At 36.1% G+C, this 13092-nt stretch overlaps 1 protein-coding gene across 1 annotated transcript; it reads left to right on the top strand.

Moving 5' to 3' along the window:
• The first annotated feature begins 1487 nt into the window (after positions 1–1487).
• LOC149463596 (olfactory receptor 5V1-like) lies at positions 1488–2405 on the top strand. The gene has a single exon (XM_089675367.1). The coding sequence runs from the start codon at positions 1488–1490 to the stop codon at positions 2403–2405; it is 918 nt and encodes a 305-aa protein (XP_089531493.1).
• Positions 2406–13092: the final 10687 nt, after the last annotated feature.

The raw sequence follows: 13092 nt of genomic DNA, 5'->3' as shown, positions 1-13092 counted from the left end.
TGGTGGTATTTATTCACCACTGGGATTTTTATTTTTTTTGCTATATAAATTAAAATGTCCAAAAATTTTGAAAAAAAAGTTTTTCATATAACATTTTGCAAATAAATAATCTTTCTTCATAAATCTTGGCCAAAATGTATTCATCTATCTTTTTAGTAAAAAAAAAAATAACCCAAATTAGTTTTAACCAAAAATTATAATTAAAAAAAAAATGTTTACATTTTAATTTATTTTGTTATATTATTATTTCTTTTTTAACATACTGTCACCCTAGCAGTACAGTGTCACCATAGTGACACTGTACTACTTGTGAGGGGTGATGAAGATTTTTTTTTTTTTTTTAACACTGATTGCTTTTACACTCATAAAGGCTGTAAAAGCAATCATTTGTTATTCTCTCTGGCTGCATTCTAACAGCCATTGAGAAATACTATGAGAGCTGTGATTGGTCACAGCTTGTCACATGGTACAAGGCTGTTGTGAATAGTTTTGTACCATGCAGGGGCGGACTGACCATTTGGAAACTTGGGCACTGCCCAAGGGCCCGGGGTCAGTAGGGGGCCCCATGAGATGCCCCTGGTACCTTTTTCATAGGCTTTTTTGCGTTTGGGCAAGGACACAGGGGCCCCCTCATCCCCTATTGCCCGGGGGCCCCATGATTTGTCAGTCCGCCCCTGGTACCATGTGACATCGGTGATCATTCACAGATTTCACACATAGTGATAGCAGAAGTGACATCTTGCCTACTCCTATTTATGTGATCACTGATTGGCCAATCAGTGATCACAGGATCAGAACCTCACACAGAGGTCCCGCACAGCGATTGGTGCCGCACGCTACCAGGGAGCTCGCACAGGCACCGAATTGCGGTGCTGCGCGCTCCTAGGAAGCATGCACAAACCAAAATGTTGGGCGCCATTTATGAACGGCAACCCGCCCCTGCACTGCCACCGTCCAGCAGTTTATTTACACGGGCCTGACGGGAAGTGGCACCAACATGGGTTTGCATGAACGGGGTGCGTTTCTGATGCGGTGTGAAATTCGCACAGAAAATACTGCAAATTCCGCACCGCATCAGTGTGAACCTAGCCTGAGGGTAGGGTTTTGTTGGAAAACAAGGTACTTAACGTGAGTTGAATATATTATGTGCAAAACTGATTGATGTCAAGAGGCTCAATTTCTCTGACTGCTCATGAGTTATTCACTTCTAGATGTAAGGTTCAGCTTGAGCTATATAGTCTGTAAACAAAGGTGTAAAAGTCAAAAGCCTGGCTTCCAAGAATGTTAAAATATTAATGTGCAATATTTCTTATTTACCTGGCTAGAAAAAGAAAAAAAAAAGATTGTACCGTATTTTATTTCTGCCTGTAACATATACATATGTACAAAACCACTCCACAAATATGATCTCTCAGGTTAAACAAATGTTACCTATTTTCATAAATTAAATTGTTACAGGGTGGAAGTTTTTATATAATTTATTAGTAATGCACAACCTGACCACGGTGAATGACTTCATCCTTCTTGGACTTTCATATTTCTCTAAGTGGAACACGGTGATGCTTGTGGTCTTTCTGATCATCTTTCTTATGACTGTTGTAGGAAACAGTCTTATTATTTTGGCAGTCAGAATAAACTGTAAGCTCCAAACTCCCATGTATTTTTTCTTATCAAACCTGTCAGTCCTAGAGATGTGTTATACATCTATCACAATACCCAATATAGTATTCTCATTAGCAAGAGGAACCAACGTGATCTCTTTCAATGGCTGCATCATCCAAGTCTACCTATTTACATTGTGTGCCACTACTGAATGCATTCTTCTTGCATGTATGGCTTGTGACCGCTACGTGGCCATCTGTCGGCCCTTACACTACACAGTCATCATCAACAGGGTGGTGTGCCTTTGTTTGGCAGCACTTGCTTGGCTGAGTGGAATTCTAAACGCAACGATCAACACTGTGGTCACAGCAGGTCTTTGGTTTTGTGGTGCAAACTCAATAGAACGCCTCTACTGTGAGGTTCAACCTCTTATTCGTCTCTCCTGTTCTGATACCCACATAAATTACATCCTAGCTACACTTTCAGGTGCTGTGTTTGGTGCCACCTGCCTCATTTTCATTCTCACCTCCTACGTTTTTATTTTGGTGACCATATTCAAGATCCCAAGTAGGTCCAGCAGAAAGAAGACTTTCTCCACTTGTGCTTCCCATATTACAGTTGTTGTATTATACTTTGGAGCCCTCATATTCATGTACCTTCTACCCAACAATGGTTCTTCAGAAAAGCTGGATTCTGCAGTCTCCATGATCTACTCAACAGTAACCCCCATGTTGAACCCTATCATTTACAGCTTGAGGAACAACCAGGTTTTAGAAGCACTGAAATGTCTAAGACACATGTGAAGTAAAAAACGTGCAGCACAATTTTTAAAGGATAAACCAGAGGTAAACGTGGAGTGTTTCAAAAACCATTTCTTTACAACTAGGCCGGACAAGTAGTGATTTAATAAGTAGATCGGGGCAGTTAAGACTCTTTAAAGTGCCATTCAGCCTCAGTTGTTGGGTGTACTTTTTTAGTTGTTCACATAAAAAGAATGTAAATGCAAACTGGTCATAATATTTTGATAACCTTTTTTTTAAGACAAAGTCAGGGCAAATTTTTATGAATTAATAAAAGAAAAAAGCAGAAGTAAGCAGTTAACGATATTAATGTGAATTTATTTATAGGACTTTCAAATTCCAAATCTCTTCCATAGGGTTAGCACAACACCATTGTGGTTCATTTGTTGCGGTTGGTTAAACACAGACTTATCCAAAATCTAAACACAACAGCTGCTGGTGGTTACACTTAAGATTACAAAGTGTTCCGTTTTTCCAGTTAGAAACCACATTATTTAAAAATGCTTTTTCTTGAACCATATTACTTTTGAAATCTTAAATTCCCACTTTTTGAAAATAGTTTGAATAAACCATTAAAATTATTATATATAAATTATATAGTATGTATTATGTTGGACACCTGAGTAATTATACTACGTGACCAGTCATTTACATTTTCTACTTTAGTACAGTTTATAAAAATAAAACTTATTTGTGTGCATTTCTTATCTTTTTTTTTTTTTAGCTTAGCCTTGTAATTATGTATATATCTAAATTTAAATCAATTTACTCTTTTTTAAAATTTGAGAAATAATTTGGAGTGTTTAGAGCTTTAATTTTAAATAATGTATAAAAGTTAATATTATTGTTGTACTTCTATTACTACTTAAATTTACAAAGTGCTAGTATTTTACAGCTACAAAATGTTTTATTTAAGTATTTTCTATAAATATATTTGATTTTAAATTCTTTATTTCTATTTTTGAAAAGATATTGAATAAAGTATTAAATATTTACATAAAATGTGTGTGCAATTATTAAATACACGTATTAAGTTTTAGTTCTACACTATTCATGCAGTTATTTAATTTTTCTACTTTAAAAAATACAATCCATGCAGAATAAAAACTATCTGTGTGATTTTCTTGTATTCTATGGTTTCAGCATTGTTAAAACATGCCTCAATTTAAATTTGTCCCCCCCCCCGAATTTAATTTTTTATTCAATAGTTTTCCAGAAGTGCTAGTATTTTACAGCTAGAAAATGCTTTAAGTATTTTCTTTAAATGTATTTGCTTTTAAATTCTTTATTTCTATTTTTGAAAAGAGATTGAATAAAGTATTAAATATTTACATAGAATGTGCAATTATTAAATACACATATTAAGTTTTAGTTCTACACTATTCATGCAGTTATTTAATTTTTCTACTTTAAAAAATGAAAAATAAAAACTATCATTGGGATTTTCTTATATTCTATGGTTTCAGCATTGTTAAAACATGCCTCAATTTACTTTTTTTCCCCCCAAATTTAATTTTTTAGTCAAGAATTTTCCATAAGTGCTTAAGAGTTAGAAAATACTATAGCATTATTGTGTGTTAAGACCTTTAAAACGAAATAAAATAATATATTCAGTAATGTGTCCAGTTTTAATATTATTACTGTTTTTCCATTACAACTGCCAGTATATTTGCTTTTATATTATTAATTTCTCATTTTAAATAATTATATAATTTCTATAAAAACAAGTAATTACCAAAAATACATGTTAAATAAATAATTTTATAATATATGAGTCTAATGTAAATTCACTCATTTAATTTCTACTTTAAATAAATTCTCTTAAATTCTTTATTCTATTTTTGAAAAGAGATTGAATAAAGTATTAAATATTTACATAAAATGTGCAATTATTAAATACACATATTAAGTTTTAGTTCTACACTATTCATGCAGTTATTTAATTTTTCTACTTTAAAAAATGCAGTCCATGAACCATGAAAAATAAAAACTATCATTGGGATTTTCTTTTATTCTATGGTTTCAGCATTGTTAAAACATGCCTCAATGAAAAAAATGTTTCCCCAAATTTAATGTTTTATTCAATAGTTTTCCGTAAGTGCTTAAGAGTTAGAAAATACTATAGTATTATTGTGTGTTAAGAGCTTTAATACTAAATACAATAATATATTCAGTAATGTGTCCAGTTTTAATATTATTACTGTATTTCCACTACAACTGCCAGTATATTTGCTTTTAAATTATTAATTTCTCATTTTAAATAATTATATAATTTCTATAAAAACAAGTAATAACAAAAAATACATGTTAAATAATTAATTTTATAATATATGAGTCTAATGTGAATGCACTCATTTAATTTCTACTTTAAATAAATTCTTTTAAATTCTTCATTTCTATTTTTGAAAAGAGATTAAATAAATTATTAATTATTTACATAAAATGTGCAAATATTAAATACACACATTAAGTTTTAGTTCTACACTATTCATGCAGTTATTTAATTTTTCTACTTTAAAAAATGAAGTCCATGAAAAATAAAAACTATCATTGGGATTTTCTTACATTCTATGGTTTCAGCATTGTTAAAACATGCCTCAATTTAAAAAAAAAAATTTCCCCCAAATTTAATTTTGTATTCAATAGTTTTCCATAAGTGCTTAAGAGTTAGAAAATACTATATTATTGTGTGTTAAGAGCTTTAATACTAAATAAAATAATATATTCAGTACAGGGGCGGACTGACAACTCATGGGGCCCCCGGGCAATAGGGGATCATGGGGCCCCTGTGTCCTTGCCCAAACTCAAAAAAGCCTATGAAAAAGGTACCAGGGGCATCTCATGGGGCCCCCTACTGACCCCGGGCCCTTAGGAAGCTGACCTAAGAGTGAGAAGAAGGCTCCCCTTCTTTGTATGACAGCTGCTTCTGTGAACAGTTGGAGATCAGATAGTGGCTTGCTGCGCACTGCAGACAAAGCCTGAAGTTTGCCGATTGGAAGTATTCTTTTTGCTTACTCCTCTATGACCCTGATACTATATTGCTGAGTCTCTCTATGCCCAATACATTTGGAGTGGATATTGGAAGGATAGATAAGCTGTTGTGAAAACATCAATATTATCGGAAGTGAATCAGGGTGGAATATTGGATTACATGATTTGTGGCCCTTAGGGGTCGAATAAAGGAGGTGAGGAGGCACTCTAGCCACTGGAGGATATATGCATGAGAGTGTCACTCCTTGTTTTTGAGCACAAGATTTTGAAGTGGAAAAGCATTTATTCAGCTTCACATTATAAGAGTGATAGCACGATTGTTGCACTCTAGTTTGGATTTATTTTTTATTTCACTTGTCACTTTAGGCAGTGATTATTCACTTTTGTATTTATTCACATTTTTTTATATATTTAATATACATGATTAAGTGTGTATTTTTTATATATATATATATATATATATTTAGTTTTCTGGTCACTTGTCACTTTTTATACACTTAGTGTGTGTATATTTAGTACCAGTTTTAAGCCACTGGGTGGCAGACTGGTTGTTTGTTTTGGTTTTACACATTGATTGATTTGAAGCACCAGTCACCTTCACTTTATAAATATTTATGTATTAGAATTCTTTATATATTTTTATTAATTCTTGTTTGCACATTTAGTTGGAGCACTGGTCACTTTATTATATATATATATATATATATATATATATTATTTATTATGTATTTATTTTTATTTATCCATTTAGTTTAATTAGTTCATTACCCTCATGGCTGAGCGCTTCATTCACTATTAGATATTTCTTTCATCCCGAGGTATAGGGTATAGATGATAGCTGCTGGTCTTGTTTAGTTACTCTGTGGAGCGCAGGAGGACATCTCTATAAAGTTTGACCTATATCTGAATATTGATCAATCCTGAAGTACTGATGGCCAATCTAATTTCTTGAGGTCCAAGAATGTCAGAACAGTACAGATATCCCCCAAATGTCAGGACAGTACAGATAACCCCCAAATTACCACTTTTTGCAAAGTAGACAGTCCGACGTACTTCATAAGAGGCATGGCGAGTTTTTTGAAGTTGTAATTTTTCTGTAATTTTTTTTAATTTTTTTATACATACTGTCACCAGTGCAGTACAGTGTCATCATATAACTGGCATGGCGGTGATCAGGGACACTGACTGGTGACAGTTTTAATTTTTTATTACTTTTTTTCTTTTTTTAAGATTTTTTTTTCATATTTCACTTTTACCATAGTAACATTGTACTACTTTGGGGAAGTGATGAGTATTTTTTTTTTTTTACACAATTTGCTTATAGCAAATAATTACTTTCCTATAAGCAAGCATTTACCTGAATGACATCGATTCATTCAGGGTTTTTTTTTGTGCTTAGCTGTGATTTGGCCACGGCTAATCACAGGACACAGCTGGGCTGTGATTGGCCCAGCTTGTGCACGTGATCGCTGTGACCATTCCCAGCTAGACACCTGAAAAGCTTCGGCATAGAAACATTTGTCAGTACGCCTGAACCATCCTAGGACAGCCTGCTTCACTTCGTCATCAATGCTGAAATGCTGACCTCCAAGGAACTCTTTTAGGGTCCCAAACAGATGGAAATCACTTGAAGTGAGGTCCGGGCTGTAAAGGGGATGTGGCAATACCTCCCATCGGAGTTGCTGTAATGTGCATGTAGTGCAATGAGCAGTTTGAGCTTGTGCGTTGTCCTAGAGAAACAGGACGCCTTAGTGATCAAACCAGGCTGTTATTTTTGCAGATGTATATGCATATCACTCAGAACACAAAAGTAATATTCACTGTTGATAGTGGCACCATGGGGTAAAAAATCTACATGGATAGCGCCATGTTTGTTCCAGAAAACACTTGCCAAAACTTTGCCTGCATACGCAATGTCTTAATACAGCTGTGCGTCTTATCATCGTACTGTGCTTGATGTCTTCTGTAGATATCCGCAGGTTTTACACCTTTGTTCACAAGAAACTTCACCACCACACACTGTTTCAAGCACACATTAACACTGATGTCTGCCATCTTGATTGGCAGTCTCTGGACTGGCCTGCAACATGTGCTCCGCCTATCAGTATTAGGACACACTTTCCACTTACTACTGCTTGTAGTACCACCGCGCTAGCTGTAAAATTAAAAGTCCTGGCTTGATTTGAACGCCCCTTGTGTATATATACCGTGCTCATCAACATTTTCTACGGGACACTATACTACAAAATACTCCCACAAATGCAGGCCATTGATTGCAAACAAGATTTGTTCTTTTGCACACACAAAAAAGTATTTTTCCTAAATTCATTCAAGACCATGTTGCAAAAATGAATACACTCCAATGAAAGTCTTAGGAGCAAAGCTAAATTTTAGAAATCAAAAGAATTCAACTACAGGTGAGTCTAATGCTTAATTAAACTGGGGTCCAGCAGACAGTTGAATAAAAAAGGGCATTATGTAACAAAGAAAACCCCTTCCCATTTCATGCTGTCAGCAATGGCACCACATGGAGGAGAAATGTCACAAAGAAACGTCAGGGCAGTTGTACAGATGTCAATCGGTAGATTGACTTCTGTACAACATCTCTGCCCAACCTCAACTTCTCTCGATAAAACAATTAATGTCTATGTCTACGTTGTGGCCCGGGGGAGTTAAGGATTTCATCTCATATATCCATTTTGTCTCAAGTTGAGATATTGCCCTTCTTTTATTACAACCTCTCCAGTGTGGGTTAAGTATATCTATGCCTACAAATGTGATGTCATATGGATCTCTATGAGGAAAGTCCCTTAAATGTTTTGACAGAGAATGTTCTTTATATCCCTTTTTAATGTTTTAGATATGTTCTCACATTCTATATCTCATGCGCCTTGTAGTTCTCCCAATATATTGCTTATGGCATAAATATTCAAGTATATATACTATGTGTTTGATGTTGCAGGAGATAAATGCATCTATTTGGTAGGTCTTATTAGTTACACATGAGGTGAAGGAAGTGATCTTGGGTGGAGCCTACATTGCTGACGTCACGCCACCGCTGCCGAGGAACAGAGGGGCGGCCATCTTGGTATCTGATTTTTACCTTACTCCACGTGGAATGTTTTAACTGCTTGTGAACTATATATATTATTAATAAATACTACACTATATTAGCATTTCTGGCTCCTGTTAAGCTATCTTTCCCAGGACAAGGGATACTCTCCCCATTTGCATACGGATGAAGCTGTAGGATTAACCCCTAAACTGCCTCTTTGTCTCTGCACCTCCAGATGTGACAGATTATAACAGATGCCTACTAATGTTTAATTTCTGGTGAGTGTACATCCGTCCGAGGTGGTGGATTCCCTTTGTGGATACTTGTACATCTGCAATTTTTCAGTTTCATGCATTGCAATTAATTTGAGGACTATTATTGTTCAATATTTGCTGATTGATTTATAGTTATATTATGGACATTAATTGATTCACTTATATGTACAACCGCACTGATTTGCACTTTATTCTTTTTCATATACCTCTTGATTATATATTTTATGAGAATTACCGTATGAATACTTTCATACAGTTTGTGCGTTTATAGCGCTGCACTTTATTTACACACATTTATATTGGGACTGTTGCCTACACCCTGAGTGCCAGCAACTGCCTATATATTTATATTCATATTTGTTCTCTATTTTGCGCTTGCTTACATATTCATTTTATACTTGTTGACAGACTCACCAGTGGAGTTTCTGGTAGACATGAGAGGCAAGAACATGATAAATTTAGACTGAACTGTACACCAATCTTATGAAAACAATAGTTTTAACATAAAAGGAACCTTTTTGTGTTTGCATTTGCTCATACTAGATATAGAAAGTGATTTCTTCTATTTTTTAGCTACTGTCTTCTTGGCTTAGCATATTCCTTTGCCTTATAGCAGTCGAAGTCATTTTAGTTTAATTAAAGTTTTCAAATACAAAACAGGACTATAAGGTTCAACAGAAAATGTACAATTATACCATACAGGGTAACAAAAACAAAGAAAAATATGACAAATAAGAAAAGGAACACATGCACCACAAACGTGTGAGCGCGCAAGATACTCTGACCCCCACACAGAACATAAGTTAGATAATGCTGGGAACAAGGAGATTATATATGAATGTACCCAGGTATAAGAAGTATATTAGCAGCTGAGAAGGCAATCAACAGCAACAGGGAGCTACTCAGCAAGGACACCAATGGTTAAGGGGTACAGAAATGCACCATTAGGTATGGACCATAAAATCAGTCCTGGAACCCCAAGCTAATGCAGTGGGGTAGGGAGGGAGAAAAAAAAGGGGGGGGGGAGGACAAAAAGAAAAAGAAGAAACAGAAGAATGGAGGAGAGAAGAAGAGAAGTACTTATGCAGCCAGGAGTAGTCATCTAGATAAAATGTCACAGGTCTGTAAACTAGGGCAAGGAACTCTCTTAGCTCAGAGGATTCACAAAACATCTTCCAAGAGAGCCAAAGTTGGTGGCATTGTTCATAAGTATCCAGTTCACAAGCCAGAAGGGATTCCATCCTCTCAATATTGCCCATTTCCATAACTCACTCAACTAAGGAGGGTTGGTTCTAAATTGTGATGATATGATAAAACATTAGGTTACTGATTAATTTCCCCAGAAGGAGATCCACTTTGTGGACAGAGGCCCTGTCCTGGGTGGAGGCGCTGCCAACTTTATTATCAAGCCCAGTCTTCCACTTAGCGAAGGTTCTGGTGCTCTTATTTACCTACAGTTTATGCGCAATATCCTGTTTTGGGAGGGCCATTTATCATAACCTCCTCCCTAATAGAGGGCTACAAAGGTTTTTAGAAAAAAAAATCACTGATAAGATTATTTACATAAACTAATCACTTTTTTGTGTTTATTTAAATGGTCAGTCCACTGAAGACTGATATTCAAATTTTTGGTAAATGTTGATGAGTCAAAACACCTGGTAGTTTCTCTGTTTCTCAGGGACTCTATTGATGAGATCTCTGCCTCTTCCCAAATCTGAAAACCTTTTTCACGAAGGGCTTCCGCTTTGCTTGTTGGAGGATTTTTTATTTTATATTATGGAGAATGTAGCAGTCAGTTGTGGCAGGGATAATGCACTGTTAGAGTATCCAAAACATATGAGAAGTCAGGTGATTACTCTGCCCTCCAGCTTCCTCTCCTAACTAAAATACCATTTATGGGTAGGCAAAACCTTTGAAATTAGGAGTATTTCTATGTATGTAGATATGTGTCTATTAATCCCTATTGTCTTTCTGAAAAAGGATTAAATATGTAACAATGGGATGCGTTACTTTAATTATACTGTGTATTGTGGTATTATCACAGATATATTCAGAAGGGATCAAAGGGCTCCAATGGGAGTCTGCATAGCCTATACCATTCTTCATATAAACCTTTACCTTACTTTACCTTTTTCATACACAGGAACATAGTATTGCTTGCAGGTAAATTGATAGTTTGGATTGTGTCTTTAAAATTTACATTGCCAAGTAGACAACATATAATGAACAAATTACATTAACAAATGAAAAAAGGTGCATTTCACCTGCAAGAGTTTTATTAATAAAGCTGGGTTTTTCATTATCCTTCTAAAGCTGGAATGTTTTTATTATCCTTACCAATAATCTAGTCAAGCAAAAACTGACACAAGGTTTTGCCAATAAAATAATCCCAAATCCCTAACACCTTCAGGCAGCAATAATGCAGATTTCGCTGCAATACTGACTTTATCCCATTTGATGTCTCCTACAGGCACTCCGTCCTACCCTGCTGGTCCTCCTCCAAGTTGAATGACACCCCCTGTCATTCAACCCATTGACTGGGAGCCCAGGTTGTGTTTTACTTGCAGGATCACCAGGTGAAAGTAAAAGAAAAAATCCCCCCCCAAAAAAAAAAAATTGCAGCCACCACATATAATGAGTGATAAGCTGAGATACTTTACATTTTTGTTTGTGAGTTGTGATACACTTTCAATGGATGGCATACCATTGAGAAAGCTGTGCTGTGGTCAGGGCCCTCTTTGACCACTTGACCTCCAGAAGATTTACCCCCCTTCCTGACCTGGCAATTTTTTGCAATATGGTGCTGCATTACTTTAACTGACAATTGGCGGTCATGGAATGCTGTACATAAATTAAATTTATGTCATTTTTTCCCACAAATATAACTTTCTTTTTGTGGCATTCGATCACCTCTGCGTTTTTTATTTTTTGCGTTGTAAACAAGAAAAACACTTATAGTTTTGAAAAAATAAAATAATATTTTTGGCTTTTTGCTATAAAACATAGCCAATTAAAAAATTAAAAAAATAAAACTTCTTTGTAAATTTATGCCAAAATGTATTCTGCTACATGTCTTTGCTTAAAAAATCCCAATAAGTGTATATTGCTTTACATGAAAGTTATAGCATCAACAAATGGCGGTATATATATTGGAATTTTTATTTGTTTATTTTTTTATACTAGTAATGGTGGCGACCAGCCACTTACTGCGGGACTGCGACGGGCATTCTGACACTGGGTGGGAACTGACTATTTGTGGTCAGTGTCGAATCCTCCTTTACATTGGTGGTCCATGTAGGAGCCCCCCTTAAATTTGTGGCCAGTGTAGAGATTTACCGGTTGCTGGTGTAAATCCCCCAGTACATTGGTTGTCAGGTTTAATTTTTCATTACATTGGTCATCAGTGAAAATTTACCATTACATTGGTGGTCAGTGTGAATTTCCCTTTGTATTGGTGGTAAGTGTAGAATTGCCCTTACACTGGTGGTCAATGTAAATCTCCTCTTACATTGGTGGTTTTACAGTGAAAAACTGTCACCTCCTATCCCCATCCAAAACTGCCACTGATCCCATACACCCCAAGCACTGCCATTAATCCCATACCCCCAAGGACTGCCACTGATCCCATCCCCCCATGAGCATTGTCACTCATCCCATCCCCCAGCACTTCCACTTATCCCATCTCCCCACCACTGGCACTGATACCACCCCCCCACCACTGCCACTGATCCCATCAACTCCCCAGCACTGCCACTGATCACACACTCCCCCCAGCACTGTCACTGATTCCAGGAGTCCTAGAATCCCTAGGAGTTTTATGTCTATTAGTGGGTCCCATCACCTTCCCAGTACATGCTGTGCAGGCAGTGAGGAGACAATGTGCTGTAACTTTCAGCAACCAATCAGTGAGACATAATTAAGTGCTGTAACCTCTGGCAACCAATCAGTGAGCTTTAATGATGAGCTGTAACCTCTAGCAATCAATAAGTAAGTAGTAATGATGCACAGTAACCAACAGCAACCAATTAGTGAGCAGTAATAATGTGCACTAACCTCTAGCAACCAATCAGTGACCAGTAATGATGTGCAGTAACCTCTAACAACCAGTGTGCAGAAATCCTATGTAGTAACCTCTAGCAACTAATCAGTGAACTGTAATGAGTGCTGTAACCTTTTCCAAATAGTCAGTGTGCTGTAATGATATGCTGAAACCTCCAGCAACCAATTGCATTTGCTGCCGGATCTGCTAAATAAACTGATTTTGAGTCTAGCTGCTATTTATTGTATGTCTCGGAGCAGGTGGAGAGTGAAATTGCATGGGGGAGGGGGCAAGAAAATTTTTGCCCAGGGTCCAATCAATATTAGAGAT

The sequence above is a fragment of the Staurois parvus genome, unplaced genomic scaffold (genome assembly GCF_062004578.1).
Source record: "Staurois parvus isolate SC_StPar_1 unplaced genomic scaffold, SC_StPar_1.0 ptg000154l, whole genome shotgun sequence".
NCBI classification, from domain to species: domain Eukaryota; kingdom Metazoa; phylum Chordata; class Amphibia; order Anura; family Ranidae; genus Staurois; species Staurois parvus.
Note: the sequence above shows the minus strand (reverse complement) of the source record. Positions and strands in the feature narration are given on the sequence as shown.

Excerpts from the sequence above, each read along its gene's own strand:
- LOC149463596 (XM_089675367.1), top strand. The coding sequence starts at position 1,488 with ATGCACAACCTGACCACGGTGAATGACTTCATCCTTCTTGGACTTTCA.